The sequence below is a fragment of the Brassica napus genome, assembly GCF_020379485.1.
Source record: "Brassica napus cultivar Da-Ae chromosome A6 unlocalized genomic scaffold, Da-Ae chrA06_Random_8, whole genome shotgun sequence".
Classification (NCBI taxonomy): domain Eukaryota; kingdom Viridiplantae; phylum Streptophyta; class Magnoliopsida; order Brassicales; family Brassicaceae; genus Brassica; species Brassica napus.
In genome coordinates, this window is record NW_026014069.1 from 6092 (window position 1) to 22043 (window position 15952).

The following is a 15952-nucleotide window of genomic DNA, read 5'->3' on the forward strand; positions in this document are numbered from 1 at the left end:
TGTTTTATATTATTTTATTTTTTGGATTTTGAGGATTTAAGTATGTTTGGAATTTTGTTAAAAATAAATAATTAAGATGGATACCCGAACTCGAACCCGAACCCGCAATGATTCAAACCAAACCGAAACCAAAATTTGTAAATATCCAAATACGATTGAAATTTCTAATTCTAAAAATCTGAAATCTGAATAAATCAACTAAATCAGAACGGATATACGAATGCACATTTTTAGGAAAAGCTATACAACGAATCTTTTAGTACAACATACAATATATAATATAATAAATTATTTCCGCGCGGATTACTACTAATACTGTTTTGGATTGATCTTTTCCTGATTTAAATTACGATCATATAGTATCTTATAATATCTGCACCCTACCTCCGAAATAACATAACTCGTGTATTGCCGACCAAGAAGAAAATAACTTTAATTAAAGGATATAGATCATCGCGCGCGGACCAATTAATTAATGATATTCTACTATTCTGTTAAGTTATTAGCTATGCTTCGCACACGGGATAATAACAAAACTATACATTCAATTATATCTCTATAAATAACTGAAATTATTATACTTGTGAAAATATGTTGATAATAACTAAATGTAAGTTTAAGAAGAAAAAAAAAACATTATCACTGGCCTGTGATTTAGCATACAACAAGTCGTTTGCTTAAAAGTTAAAAAGGATATTGGTTTTCAAATTGCAAAATTGAATTCTTATCTAAACTATTAAAACTGAAGTACAAATAAATCTTAACCCTAATTTTTTCTCAATAATTACCATCCAATGCCACTGACCTTAAAAATAGCAATTTCCATCAAAATTATTATGAAATTGCCTAATATTTAGCTACCTAATAAATTTAGAAGATATGCAATCATTCATTTATTTAAAAAATTAAAAAATCAATTTTACAATCCATAAAAAACTATAAAATAGATTAAATGATCAGATTAATTTATTGATTTATTAAAAATTAAATTAATCAAAATCGTTTAAAATTTTCAGAATAATAAAATAAACTCGGTTATATTAAATTAATTAGCATCTTCTAATTTAATTAATATAATAATGTATGTATTTAATTTTTAAACGTATATAAAAATTAAAAACAAATACCCGTGCGGAAGCACGGGTCAAGATCTAGTATATCGAGAGCCGCACATGACGTTTTGTTAATCATTTTTTGACTAAATTTTATATTATTTAATTAAAGAATGGATGGCCATTTACAAATGATTTGGTTTGTAATCTATATAGTGCCAACAGGCATAGAAGATGAGAGCAAATGAATAAACAAAATCCTATGTCTTCGACATCAAATCAGCATGAGATAGAGTTGATGTATGAAACACCAGACGAAGGATCGAGTATTATAACCTGTTTACTTCCCTTTGAAGTTAAACGTGTGAGAAAAGATATTAGTTTGGTCTGGAGGAAACAGAAAAAAAAAAAATTTTGAAGTCTTAAATTGTTAGATAATGGAATGAAGCCCTATACATAAATTCTTCCATTGTTATAAGTTTTAGAAACCAGGAGGATTCAACCCTCTCTGAGCATGCATAAATTCAAGTAGTAACTAAAGATATATTAAAAAAAAAAAAGATACTCAAGCATGCAATATAGTAATTACAAACCATATGTAGAAGGAAAAAAAAAAGGTGCAGGTTGTCTGACTGAGATGTGTACTGAGTATAAGAAGAATCAAACTACATGAAATGTGTTGGTGACTGTGATCTCCCGCCTTTCATTTCATTGGTTGGTTGGTTGGTTTTGTTGCTCCTCAAGAAGGAAAGTTAAAGCTGCCTGTGAGTTGTTGGCTATATGATCATAGTGGCAAAGTCGTCGTCTTCTTCTTCTGCATCCGTTTACCTTAGAGGTATTGAGAGCTGGATTTGCGAATGTTATTCACTGATCAAATACTACTTACTATATCGACAGTGAGATAATCATCATAATCATATTCTTCTGTTTAATTCTGTTTTTCTTCTGCAGGAATGGGCAACAAGCAGTAGATAACGAAATTACCAAGCAGGTTGTGGTCCTTCTCTTCTCTTAGGTCAATCAATCAACAAGTAACAGACAGACGGAAAAGGACACTCTTACAGCTCATGCTGCCTGAGAAGAAAAATGACAAACAGAAGAAGAAGCCCGTCGTTTAAAAGTTATATGTTTGACAGGTTGTGAAAGGGGTAGTAAGGAAGATAGGAAGTATTTATTTATTTATGCGCGTACAGAGATGATGAATTGCTGAAACTCGTTGAAGAGAATCAGGTTCTTCTTGTGATTGAATTTGTAGGGGAGACAGCCTCAGGCAGGGTTGACAACCATTCACATTTGGACGCAGTTGTTGGTGATGGTCAAAAGGAAGGAAGAGAAATCAAAAGGAGTTGTGAGCTAGCTAGTTAATAGAGTTTGGACAGGTGACCTTTTTAAAACAACACGTTTGTTGTATTACTGTTTGCCTACTAGTTTATTTTGTGTTCTGCTGTAAAAACAAACTCTTTGTAGATTATCAATCAGTCTACTTGCGTAACAGATAAGTCAAAGATCAAATGAAAGATTTATTTACAAACTAATCAAAACCCACAACATTGTGTAAGAGCAAACAACAAGGTGAGATGATGTATTTAAAGTTTCCAAAGGAACCAAGCTCATATGTACATGAAGAAAATCAAATGAGGAAGCGAGTATAATATGTCCATGTGAAAAATGAAGAATATCACCACCATACCCCAAAGCCAAAGATCCATCTTACTACTCGTTATGTAGTGTGTATCAGAAGAGCTTGTATGTAGGATTGTACCTACCGCAGCCGTATGTGTCTTTGAAAAGCTCCGACCTTAAGCCGTTGATCTTAGCAGCGAATAGGACCACCAAAACAGATCCTACCATGCCAACGGAGAATACAAGCCAAGGGAAAGGGCGTTGCTCAGCACCTTGTGGGATCAGTGGGATCATCTTCCTATCCCTCATCACGAGATAAACAACTAGGATGGCTCCGACCATGACAAATGTAACCCCCAGTAGAAACTGTATCCTATCAAATCGCTCTGGTAAGACTGCAATGAACAGCAGAGGTATGATGCCACCACAAAAGAACACTGCAGCAGACGACGACGCATCACCCACGCATCTTCTCCAAGCTCTTCCTCTGAGACCACTAGCAAGGAAAGAAGACAACGCAGCGCTCAGCATGGACAAGCTCAAAAGCCACATCGAGAGGCGTAGGTTAACTGGCATGTCTGCTGGGTTGGCCATGAAAGATGCGACCAGTATGGCGCCATTCAAAGCACTTACGAACAGAGGGATTCTATCCACTGGGTCGTTCCTTTGCATCTCCATTATGCTGAAAAAGAAAGAGGGACTCAAGGATGAGATAAGAAGCAGTCATGCGCAAACAAGTCTCAGAGTAAATCAACAAGAACAATGGCATTATACATCCCAATCACAAAACAAGAATGTGAAAAGACTCAATCTTTCCAAAGGAGAATCATAAACCCAGCAAGAAAGTGATCGGCTTTAGGCCTTTAGCGAACGTGCACGAAAGAGACAAAAAGAGCTAAGCTAAAAGATACAGAGAACCGTATGAGTACTGAGAGAATCTCAGAGGCGTAGCGTACAAGAGACAAGAGACTCTGAGTCTACTTACCGAGGAAGAGCGATGGAAGAAGGAAGGTAAGTGCGAGCTTCTCAGAGGAAGACGAAGATGAATCAGAGACTTGAGAGATAATAATCAACGTTTCTTTTCTTTTTGGCGCTTTCGTTTCTGTTTTATACCGTGGAAAACGCCGACTTGGAAACTGCGATTGCAACAGAAAAAAAAACTGCCTTTGACGTTTTAAAATTAGATTTTAATTTGCTTTAATCCGGGTTGATCAGGATTTGTACGGTTAACCCGGTTCAATCATTTTCAGCCCATACTTATCTACAATGACGGACTGATTTATGTCGAATGGTAATAACTGCATGAAACTTGTTCACCAAAATTATAAAACTATTATACTAATATGATATTCCCCTCACTTTTTTTAATGTAGTTTTCATAGTATATATTTGTTTAAATGTCAAAAAATTATCAACATGTGATGTGCTAATATCAACATTTTTATAATTAAAAAATATGTAAATTTAAATAATCTATTTATTCAAAGTAAAGCATCCAATATCTAATGAACACAGCAAAAAATGTATATTTCTTTTTCTCTTTTTGGTATTCAAATTTATGTTCTAGTGTATTCAAAATGAAGCAAAACCATCAGGGGGTGAAGTCTGAAGAATGCAAACAACATACCCACATGAAATGTATAGATCACATATATAAATGATGAAATAGATAAGTTATTCTCCATCTCTCTTTCTTAAGGTCCATTCTTTATATGTGTTTGTGCATGTATATGTGAAGGTGGCACATTTGCATAGGGTCCAATTCATTTTGTTAAAAATTTCTAACTATTTAGCTAGTAAAAAGGATTCACATATTTTCATGGTCCAAATTTTTGAAACTTTTTCTTGTATATACTATACTCAATATCAACAAAACACCAAAATTATGTTTACCATTTTCTAAAATATCAAAAGATTATTGTACACTTAATTACAACTGGATTTTGAAGGATATATTTTTGTTGACTATTTTGATATAATTTGATATTATGCATGTGCTTTTCTCGGGTTTTCACAATTTGGTGAGAATGGGATGATGGGGTCTTACACAGCTCACAACCATCCTTGGAAGCAGGGGCGAAGCTACGTTAAGCTTTCAAAAAATGTTTCAAAAAATACGGGTTTTAATGCGGGTTGAGTTGATTACTCTGGCTTAGCACTTCTACTAATCATCGTCTTCATATACTATTTTTGTTGTTAAATAACCAGTATCATCATACCAATTAAAACCCGGTTAGCTTATTTTTCTTTAAGAAATTAAATCCAACCCGGTTTATAGGGGTTAGTTCAAATTTGACGCGAAGAAAAGGAGAAGCAGTTTGGTGATGATGAGGCCGCAGATAGTTCTGTTCGGCGATTCAATAACGGCGCAGTCGTTCAGATCCGGCGGATGGGGATCTGCTCTCGCAGACGCGTACTCTCGCAAAGCTGATGTCGTTGTGCGTGGCTATGGAGGCTACAACACCAGATGGGCTCTCTTCTTGCTTCATCACATTTTCCCTCTCGTCAGATCTCTCTCTCGAATCCATTTTTGATATTTTTATTTCTTCAAAATTGCCAATTGAGATCTGATCAACACACAATAATCGTTTATGAAAATTAAAGAAGTGATTCTTGTTTGAAAAAAGGACAAATTTATGTTTAAGAGATCTGACAAAACTCTTGTCATAACCAATGTATGTGTCTGCTGATGGAGTTTGGTGCTTGAATCTCAGTGTCTCTCTCTCTCTCTCTCTCTCTCTCTCTCTCTCTCTCTCTCTCTCTCTCTCTGTCTCTTTGATTAGGGATCTTTAACTCCACCTGTTGCTACGACCATATTCTTTGGTGCAAACGATGCAGCTCTCAAAGGAAGGACCAGTGATAGGCAACATGTGCCAGTGGAAGAGTACAAGGACAACATCAGAACAATGGTTCAGCATCTCAAGGTGCTCTACTATCTAACGCTCTTAAACTGCATTTCAATTTGTTATTACTCTCTAATGACACTCTGTTTGCAGAAATGTTCACCTACCATGCTAATTGTGCTCGTCACTCCACCACCAATTGATGAATCTGGACGCCAGAGCTATGCAGAGTAAGTTAGGCTTTTACTTCATTCCTATTTTTGGTTCTTCAAAACATTTATAGTTACTGACTGTGTGTTGTTACTTCAGATCAATCTATGGTGATAAAGCTATGAAGGAGCCTGAGAGAACAAACGAAACCACAGGAATCTACGCACAACATTGTGTTGCGTTAGCCGAGGAACTCGGTCTGCGATCTGTCAACCTTTGGTCCAAAATGCAGGAAACCAATGATTGGCAGAGAAAATACCTAAGGTAGGTCCGCATCCATTTATTGATTCGTAGAAACACTCATCTCCTCGATCATTGTCATTTTTGTTTATAAATGGCTCTTCTTGCTCCTTGTTTCTTGGATGTAAGCAGTGATGGACTCCATCTCACGCCTGAAGGCAATGGAGTAGTTTATGAAGAAATTTCAAGAGTCTTCAGAGAAGCTTGGCTCTCTCCTGATGAAATGCCGTTCGATTTCCCTCACCATTCTCAGATCGATGGTGATAACCCATCCAAAGCTTTCCAAGAGCGTTGCTTATAAGGATTTGATCGATTGCAGCTTTCTTTGAGTTTTTATGCCATGTTTTATAACCGACACATTTATAACTCTCTGTTTCAAAATATCCACATTTTAGAAAAAAAATTGTTTGAAAAATATCATTAATGCATTTTTATTAAATAATAATGGTAAATTGTATGTATGAAATAAATTAATTTTGTTTATTTAATTTTGATTAGATAAAAATCTGGAAAATAGTTGATCACAAAAAAGTATTTATAATTAAAATTTATTTATTTTTAAATATAAAAACTTTAAAATATACATTATTTTGAATCGGAGAGTAAACATTAATGATCTTGTGATATACCATACTTAATAACTAAGATTTGTAGGGGGTGATTGGAATGAACTTTAGCTTTAAATTTTTTGCAGTAGAATTTAAGCTCTAGATTTATTTGTTGTAGCTTTGTAAATCACTATTTTTTGCTCTGAAAATAAAGCTCTCTACAACCATATTTTAGTTTTGTAGAGATTTTTTTGCAGTGAAATTTTTAAGGAAATGAAAGCTCGATTGGTTGACAAATATGATTTTAGATTAAATTTTGATTGTCTAGAGCATCTACAGCCGCAACCAATCACCCCCATAGCCTAGAATGATATATGTATTTCATAGAATGCTAGGCAACCTACTTGGCTTTGGGGATTAGATATGGCTAAAGTGATCTCTCATTGATGGTTCAATAATTTTCTTCAATGTTAGGTTTAGTCTTGGACATTTCGGGTTTCGGTTCGGTTCGGTTCGGTTCGGATATTTCGAATATCAGGTAGTTCGGGTAGGAGGTTAGAAGATCCATTACTACTTAACATATTTTCGGTTCGGTTCGGTTCGGATAGTTTTGGGTTCGGTTCGGTTCAGATAGTAAAACTAGGAACTGGAAAAACCTGAAAAAAAATTGGTTACCATTTGGTTCTGATTCCAGTTCGGATAGTTCGGGTAAAATATCGGTTATTTAGGGTAAAATATCAAAAAATTAGAATGATTTAGATAACAATTTAGGATATTTCAGATTACTTTGGATATTTCAGATAATATTATCCAGATAGTTTTAGATACTTTTGGGTAGTTCTGATACTTTATAATAATTTAGTTATTTTCAAATATGTTTTGGTACTTTTAATAGATTTTTAAATTATAAATATATATTTAGCTATGTTATATGTATATATAATTTATATTCTTATATATTCGGGTACCTGTCAGTTTTCGGTTCGATTCCAGTTCGGTTTGGTTATTTCGAATATAGAAATATAGGAACCGTTCGGATATTTAAGGGTCTCGGTCCGGTTCTGGTTTCGGGTATTTTCGGTTCCGGTTCGGTTATTCAGTTCTGGTATTTTTGCTCAGGCCTTAGGTTGTCTTAGGTCTTAAATAGGCCATAAAAGTCGGTTGCTTTCATAATTCTTTTTACTTTTCCTTTAGGGAAATTTCACTTTTAGCTCATACTAGATTTGGATTCGTGCCTTGCACGGGTTCTTCGATATTTAATTTTGAAATGATATAGTATTTAAGGACTTAACTATCTTTTTATATAATTTATAGATAGTTCAATTTTATTTAAACTAAAAATAATATTAATGGTATGTTTAATTAAAACATATAGAAAAAAATTGTTGTAAATCCTCCATATTGTTTTTAGGGTTTAAATCAAATTAAAAGCAACACAGTTCACAATAGGCAATGTTACACAACAACAGAATTAAAATATAAACTGAGCATAAAAATGTGATTTTCTGAAGATTCTCACATGTTTTACTTTAAATTTGTTATCATCATTCTTTGCGTTTGTTTTTACAATTCTTGTCCACAAAATTGATTAAATATAAATAAATTGAAATTGAAATATTAAGTTTAGTAAAATATAAAATCTATAATATGTAGTATATTTACCTTTATGTGTTTATGAATCTTTGAAACTGCAAATTTTAAAATTAAAAATCTAATTCTTTGATTTTTATTTGAAATAATTAATTTTCACCAACATTTAAATGTACAAATTTGACAATATTTTTCAATTCTTTTAAAATGACATTGTAGCTAATTATATATTGTCTATGCATATAAACACATAGACATAATATGGTGACATGAGCTCATTCACAACGGCATCATAATATTTTATGGCAGTTGTAACATCATCATAAAATGTCAAAAATATAATAGTAAAGAAATTTAGAGTTGTATGAAAAAAAAATTATAATAGTTTTTTTGTATCTCCTATTATGTACGGTGAAAAATAAGAGAGAACATAATCATATATACAAATATGATTATTGTGATCTTTTAAACACAAATATTTATTATTAAACATGAAATTTTGTTATTTATAAGAAAATATTTGATAACCTTGTTTTAAAAATCAATTTTGTTTACGATTTGAAAAACAAATTCAATCAAATACTCTTGAAAATTAAAATTTTCTTTTGTTTAGGATTTTCTGAAAAGAAAGGCTCCTAGCAACTAATTTCATCTATAAACTTTTAGAATTATCTTTTATTCAAAAATTTAGAAAAGGAAAAATACTATCAATAACAATTTCCAATTATAATTAAATAACTTTTAAAATTACTGTTTTAATAATTCATTTTTGTTTCTATTTCTGATATCATTTTATTCATCAAATTCATATAAAGGTCAAATTATTATCAACTAACTCATTTTAATTTTTTTTATTATAGATTTTTTTAAAAGAAAACTATTATCGAACAATTTATTTTAAATAATTAATATATATTTATAAAAACTTAACACATGTCAATATCTTAATTTTTTATTGTCAAGTATCACAATAATGTTAATTAGAAACTTTAAAATAATAATTATAAACTAATCTTTATAATAATCTTCTGTTTAGGTTTTAGAAAAGTGAAATTACTATCAAATAATTATTTTCAGTCCTAACTAATAGTGGTCTGACTGGTTTACCCGCTACCACCTGCAAACGCAATTTTTTCGGTTGGTAGCGGTTGACAGTGTTTCGAAAAAATCATAAAAATCGCTTCAAACCAATCTGAACCTCTTAAAATCAAAAGTTAGTTTCAGCTAGCGTTTGGTTGCGGGCGGTTGCAGATGGATAAATAAATATAAAATTATTTTCAAAAGTATTTTAAAAATTTAAATTAAAAATTAAAAATGAAAATATTATATATAAAATTATATACATGTTTTATATATTAATTTAAATTCACAAACTGTATCATAATTTGTTTTATAAAAACTTTAACAATTAATATACATACATATATAAAGATATACACATATATAAAACGAAACAAAATCTTCTTTTAAAAGTTTTAATATAAATGTTCAAATAAAATTTATTAAAATTATAACTTCCAAATAATTTAAAAAATTAAATAAATAAAAATTAAATTATTATTAATCATATAATATTAATAATTATTAATTTTTATTACAATAATATGTTTTTATGTTTTATAATTTTATAATTTTATAATATGTAAATATTGATAATTTATTATTAAACCGCTGCAATATCTTATAATCAATCAGTCACAAATATCCTGCAAACACAACAATTTTTAAACGTTATGCGAGTCATACAAAACACTTAATAACGCTTGAAACTGCAACCACCCGCATAAAAAATCTCCCGCATCCACAACCACAATTGTTGCGTTTGAACCAGTCGAGCCCTAAGTTTTCCACATTACTATTTTTACAATTTGTTTCTCATTATGTTAATATAAAAAAAATTCTCAAAATGTTTTTTTTTAAAGAAAATCACTTTCTATAATTTTCAACCTTTCTTTTTTTTAGGAACTGTTACAAAAATAAAACTAACTATCTTATACTTTATTTTAAATAATAATTATATATATATATATTTAATTATATTTCATTTTGGATTTAAAAAAAAAAAGGAAATTGCTATCAAATACTTTATGTTAGGTATCTATAAGAAAATTTGGAATCCCTTATATATTATTTGAGAAGCATTGCAACATTTTTTTGTAGCCACGTGTCATCACTAGAATGATTTTTAGAATCCTTAGAGAAAATAATTACTATAAAATAATAGTTTATGGTTATTTGGTTTATGATTTATGAACAGGAAAATTACTTTCAAATAATTATTTCGGTTACATTTAATTTTTTTTTGTGCGACACATTTAAATATTTTTATAGTTACTATTTTTACAATTTATTTATGCCACCATCTTAGTAGGGATTATTGGTTGTTGAATTTTAATGGATTTGAAAATCCTAACTAAATCTAATGTTATTGGTTCTATAATTTTCAAATATGTATTAAAATCATGTGTTATTGGTTTAATGATTCATAAATTCTATATCAAATCAAGTGTTATTCAATCGTACGGATTTCCTAATATATTTGATTTTATAATAGATTTGAATAGATTTTTTTAGTTAAAAATACAAAGACTGAAATCTGAGGGAAAACCCATGTTTTACTTGGATTTATAAATACTATATGGATTTATAAATCAATCAAAATATATAAACCAATAACACCTAAATATAATGTTTTCATGAAGTTGTTTTTAAAAGGAAAAATTACTTCAAAAACTTTCCAATTTTCTTTTAATTAGGATTTATAAAAAAAGAAAATTAGTACTAAATACTTTATTTTAGATAACTATAATTATATATTTTCAGTTATATTTTGTTTTGAATTAAAAAAAATATTATCAAATATTTTATTTACAAAAAGTTAATATTTTTAACACATGTCACAATATTATATTTTAGTCGCCATGTTTCACGATTATGTTAATTGTCAACTTTTAATAACCAAGCTTTATATAATAAGAAAATAATAATTATATACATATTTTATTATCCTTCATTTTGGATTTTTTTTAAAAAGGAAATTACTATCAAATACTTCATGTTAGGTATCTATAACGAAAATTTGGAATAATTACTATAAAACAATAGTTTACAGTTATATTTGGTTTATGATTTATGAAAAGGAAAATTATTTTCAAATAATTATTTTCGGTTCCCATTAAATATTTTATAGTTACCAGTTTTACAATTTATTTATGCCACCATTTAATATAATGTGTTTGTGAAGTTATTTTTAAAAGGAAAAATTACTTTTAAATAAACTTTCCAAGTTTATTTTAATTAGAATTTATAAAAAAAAAAAATTATTATTAAATACTTTATTTTAGATAACTATAATTATATATTTTCAATTATATTTTGTTTTGAATTAAAAAAACTATTATCAAATATTTTATTTTCAAAAAGTTAATATTTTTAACACATGTCACAATCTTATATTTTAGTCGTCATGTGTCATGATCATGTTAATTAGCAACTTTGAAAAACCAAGCTTTATATAATAAGATTTGTTATTATTATTCATACTTATTTGTATTAAAGAGATATTTTTCATTAAAGGTCAAAAGACTCTTCTACCCTTACTTTATAGATATATAATTATAAATAGTTATTTAAATAAATAATGAAAATTAAAATATTTTTATAGTTTTTGAATATACATTTTCAAATTTAAACTTTTTTTTTAAAAAAAAATTGTGTTTATATAAAAAATTGTGTTTAAAAATATTTTTATAGTTTTCAATTTTTTTTTTAAAATCTAAAATTCTTTTTGAAACTATTTTTAAAATTTTTTATTTTAAATATTAAGTATTTATTTATATATTTACTGAAATCATAAACTTTATCTTCCAAAAGTCACATCTCAAATCTAAACCCTAAGTTTATATTAAATTATTCTTATGTATATAGAGGGATAATTATATATATGTAATATATATAAATAAATATATCTATCAATATTTTGAAAATGTTTACATGATCTCTAATATTCTAAAATATTTATTTTTCTTTGAAAATTTAGTTTTTGTATGTTTCTCATACAACATTTAATCGAGTACTCATTTGGTATCAGTAAAACATAAACATAAGTTCTTATGTGGTGACACATATTAACAAAATTTACAATTATAGAAAATGTAATTTTTTAACTAAACACTAATAAATTAAAACTAATAAACTTTATATGTTACCGATAAGGTTATATTAACAAAATCCAAAATATATAACCTTTTTATACCAAAAATATAGACATAATCTTTTCATGACATATAAGAGAATTTTTTTTATATAATTCTAATAAGATGATATCAAATTTTTGTGTCGATGATGATTATCATATTTTTCTTAATATTATTAAAATTATTTATTAAAACCATGGATTTATCTATATCATGAAAATATTTTTTTATAAAATAATAAATAAGATAATATGAAATAGTTGTGTAGATGAAATATTATAATTATCATGTTTCCAAAACTGTGTAATTATTAAAAATATTTATAAAAACCATGTACTATGTCTCAAATTAAGGATAACCGACAAATGAGCTAGGGCTGGGCAAAAAAAAACGAATCCAAAGAACTGAACCGAATCCGATCTGAAAGAGTAGTACAAAACCTGAACCGAAATTGATTAAAAATTCGAACAGGTTCAAAATTTTGGTATCTAAAGAACCGAATCCGAACCCGACCCAAACCGAAGTATTTCGGGTATCCGAGTGTATCCGAAATAGATTATATACCTAAATATATTAGTTATTTTTTGATTTAATGTACACTAAAAATATCCAAAATATATAAGATACTTTTAAGTTGTCTACAATATTTGAAAATATATACAAATAGTCAAAAGTAAATGTCTAAAATAGCTAAAATATATTGAGCACACCAAAAATACTATAAACTAGGTGATTTTCCCGTGCTCATGCACAAGTATAAATATTTATAAAGTAAATATATTATTATAATTTATTAATATTTTGTTTTTAATTTTTAATTATTATGTTATTTATATTGTTATCAAAATGCATGGCGTATTTTAAATAAATTTTTGTTATTTTAGTTAGTCAATTAGACGTATAATTTTGGATATATAATATCTCGACAGTTTGGTTATTATTTGGATATATTAGATAACATTTACTTTTCCGATTCAACTAAAATATTTTTGTTACACAGATTAAAATTTTAATTAATTTTGTTATTTCATGTAGTTTGACTCCTGTTTTAGATTCGTAAATATATTTTAGTAAAATTATGTATATTTTAAAATATGTTGTTTTGAAAATCAAATAGTTAAGTACACTAAAGTGTTGATGGATTCAAAGTCACATAAATAAATATAAAAATTATAGTCTTTGACACTTAATTCATATATATATAAATATATATAGAAGTTATACAAAATACTTAATTGTAATAGTTGGTTAACATATTTATAATATTATTTTAGAATTTCATATTTATTTGGTAAGATAGTGAGTAGTTCCATAATTTATATGTACAAAATATTTTATAAATAAAATATATGATTTTTTATTTTATTTTTGACTTTGTATAAAAAATTTAGATTGGTCAAGTTACTCAATTTTATGGGTATATTGTGTTACATATATTCCGTCAAATTCAAGTATAACTATTTCTAATCTAATTCAACCAAATTGTATTAACTGTATTCATTATATTAGTTTAGTTTTTAATATTAGATGTGTAAATATATTTTTGATTTCTTAGTAAGTTCATACCCAAAAGCAACAGCTGTCTAAAGTCGAAACAGTTAAAATAAAACTTGAAGAAACCCAAAAGTAACAACTGTTCAAAGACGGAAACAGAGTTGAGACAGCTAATATAGAACTTCAAGAAGATACATTTGTCTCCTCGTCGAGAGGGTGGTCAACAGAGTTTGCAAGGGTATCCTCTCTCTGCGGCTTCTCACAGTCAAGATGTTTTTCAAATAGCCTTGTAAGTTCAAAGGCTGAACTATCATCAGGAACAAGCCAACCAGGTTCAGTTTTGGATAAGAGAACACCAACACCGTTGAAATACATGCTTTGGAAACAATCAACAGCCTCTTTTTCCATGTGTTTTGAGAGTACAATAACATTTGGTTTAGGAAATACCACAGGCAAACAAATAATGTCCACTAACATCCAAGTCATTCTCGCAATGTCATCCCCCTCGGGTAAGAAATCGACAAAGATTTTGGCATCCTTAAATTTACGTTCCTGTTCATCCGAAAACCTATTCTTGTAAACGTAAGCCACAATAGACACCTCCGGACAGCCCAAATCATGAAGAATCGATTCTATACGCATACGAAGAGAATCAAGATCGACATCCTTAGGAACCGGGTAATCCGCCACATCCCAATAGACGACTGTCTTACCGTTTTTGTTTATCACCAAAGGTGTAGGAATGTTCTCGTAGTCGTCGTCCAGGATAAGATTTGGATCTCCTCGGGCAACCCCTCTTCTGACATTTTGTTAGTTTAGGGTTGATTTCTTAGTAAGTTTGTATATTTTAATTTGCAAAACAAAAAAAATTTAAAAATAAAGAGATGATAGGTACAAAGTTGCATAAAAATATAACCGATAAATTTTAAAAGGGAGGATTAATTATTTACTTTAATATCAAGCTTATTTTTCAAAGCTTTTCGTTTTTTATGAAATCACATTATATATATTAAATATTTTCGTTTTAAGTTTTATAAATATTTTCTTTATCATATATGTTATTTGAAAAATATAAAAAGGAAACTAAATAAAAAAAAGATTAAACTAAATTTTATTCATTAAATATATCTTAGTTTCTGTTATTTAAATTATTTTGTAATAAAATGAGAAATAGTTTGATTTAAATAAAATGCTTAAATTTTAAAATATGTATTATGTTGTTTAAAATTATCTTTTTAAAGGGGAGATAATTTCTTTACTTTAAAATCATGATTTTTTGTGAACTTTCCTTATTATGAATTACACTATATATAAAAGATATTTTCGCTTTTAAAATTTTAAAAAAAAATTATTATATAGGTTATTTGAAAAAAATAAAGAAAAAGGAAACCTAAATAAAAAAGAAAAAAATAAATAATATAAAATAAATATTTAATAGTAATAATTAGATATATCTAATTCATTAAGGGTATCATCGTAATCAACCACCGTGAGAATTAACGTGAGTGCGACACATAGGAAACTTACTTCTCAAATAATATTATAGAGATATCTATTGATTTTCTATCAAAATATTAAAACCAAACCAATTTTTTTTCCTTAACCAAACCAATTTATATGTTTAGTTTAGGTATTGTAACATATGTTATTCAAATTTATATGTGATATTTTATTTTATTAATAGATTTTGAGAAATTTAAAATATATAATGAATTATAAAAATTTAAAAATCATTTAAATAGATTATCCAAACCCGAATCGAACTCGCAAATATCTGAACCGAATCCGAACTGAAATTTAGAAATACCCGAATGAGGCTAAAATCTTTGATTCCGAAAACTCGAAACTCAAATAGATCCAAACCGAACCCGAATGGGTACCTGAACGCGCACCCTTAAAATGGGCAAAACATTCCTCAAATAATAGTATAAAAAAGTAGATATATAGATAATTGTGAATCAAATTTTACAACAGTAATAAATTTCAACGCGTTGATAGGAAACAACCTAGTCCTCATTAAAAAAAAAGAAGTAAGTCGTAATAAACAACCTAGTAGGTCGTTTGTTTCGTATTAACTTTTCTTTTGTCTGTGATTCACAAAATATAGCATAGACAATCATGCCGCAGAGAGAGGAATAGAAACCAGAAGTCTTTAC

At 28.4% G+C, this 15952-nt stretch overlaps 3 protein-coding genes across 3 annotated transcripts; 1 reads left to right on the plus strand and 2 right to left on the minus strand.

Annotated features, from left to right (window-relative positions):
- Positions 1 to 2550: 2550 nt before the first annotated feature.
- On the minus strand, positions 2551 to 3992 carry LOC111198932. The gene is made up of 2 exons (XM_022688277.2): positions 3661 to 3992; positions 2551 to 3357 (listed from the first exon to the last, which is right to left on the minus strand). Exon 2 carries the CDS (start codon positions 3351 to 3353, stop codon positions 2787 to 2789), a length of 567 nt encoding a protein of 188 aa, XP_022543998.1. The 5' UTR covers positions 3354 to 3357; positions 3661 to 3992; the 3' UTR covers positions 2551 to 2786.
- Positions 3993 to 4935: 943 nt separating this feature from the next.
- LOC106351848 (GDSL esterase/lipase At5g62930) lies at positions 4936 to 6438 on the plus strand. The gene is made up of 5 exons (XM_013791576.3): positions 4936 to 5179; positions 5459 to 5599; positions 5672 to 5748; positions 5828 to 5992; positions 6101 to 6438. The coding sequence occupies exons 1-5, from the start codon at positions 5000 to 5002 to the stop codon at positions 6267 to 6269; spliced, it is 732 nt and encodes a 243-aa protein (XP_013647030.1). The 5' UTR covers positions 4936 to 4999; the 3' UTR covers positions 6270 to 6438.
- Positions 6439 to 13884: 7446 nt separating this feature from the next.
- LOC125594384 lies at positions 13885 to 14787 on the minus strand. Its single transcript, XM_048770646.1, has one exon. The coding sequence runs from the start codon at positions 14436 to 14438 to the stop codon at positions 13980 to 13982; it is 459 nt and encodes a 152-aa protein (XP_048626603.1). The 5' UTR covers positions 14439 to 14787; the 3' UTR covers positions 13885 to 13979.
- Between the last annotated feature and the right edge of the window lie 1165 nt (positions 14788 to 15952).

Bases quoted from the DNA above. Each gene is read 5' to 3' on its own strand.
- LOC111198932 (XM_022688277.2), bottom strand. From the start codon at position 3,353: ATGGAGATGCAAAGGAACGACCCAGTGGATAGAATCCCTCTGTTCGTA.
- LOC106351848 (XM_013791576.3), top strand. From the start codon at position 5,000: ATGATGAGGCCGCAGATAGTTCTGTTCGGCGATTCAATAACGGCGCAG. The intron at 5,749-5,827 runs GTAAGTTAGGCT...TTGTTACTTCAG, and splicing joins GGACGCCAGAGCTATGCAGA to ATCAATCTATGGTGATAAAG. The intron at 5,993-6,100 runs GTAGGTCCGCAT...GGATGTAAGCAG, and splicing joins TGGCAGAGAAAATACCTAAG to TGATGGACTCCATCTCACGC.
- LOC125594384 (XM_048770646.1), bottom strand. From the start codon at position 14,438: ATGCGTATAGAATCGATTCTTCATGATTTGGGCTGTCCGGAGGTGTCT.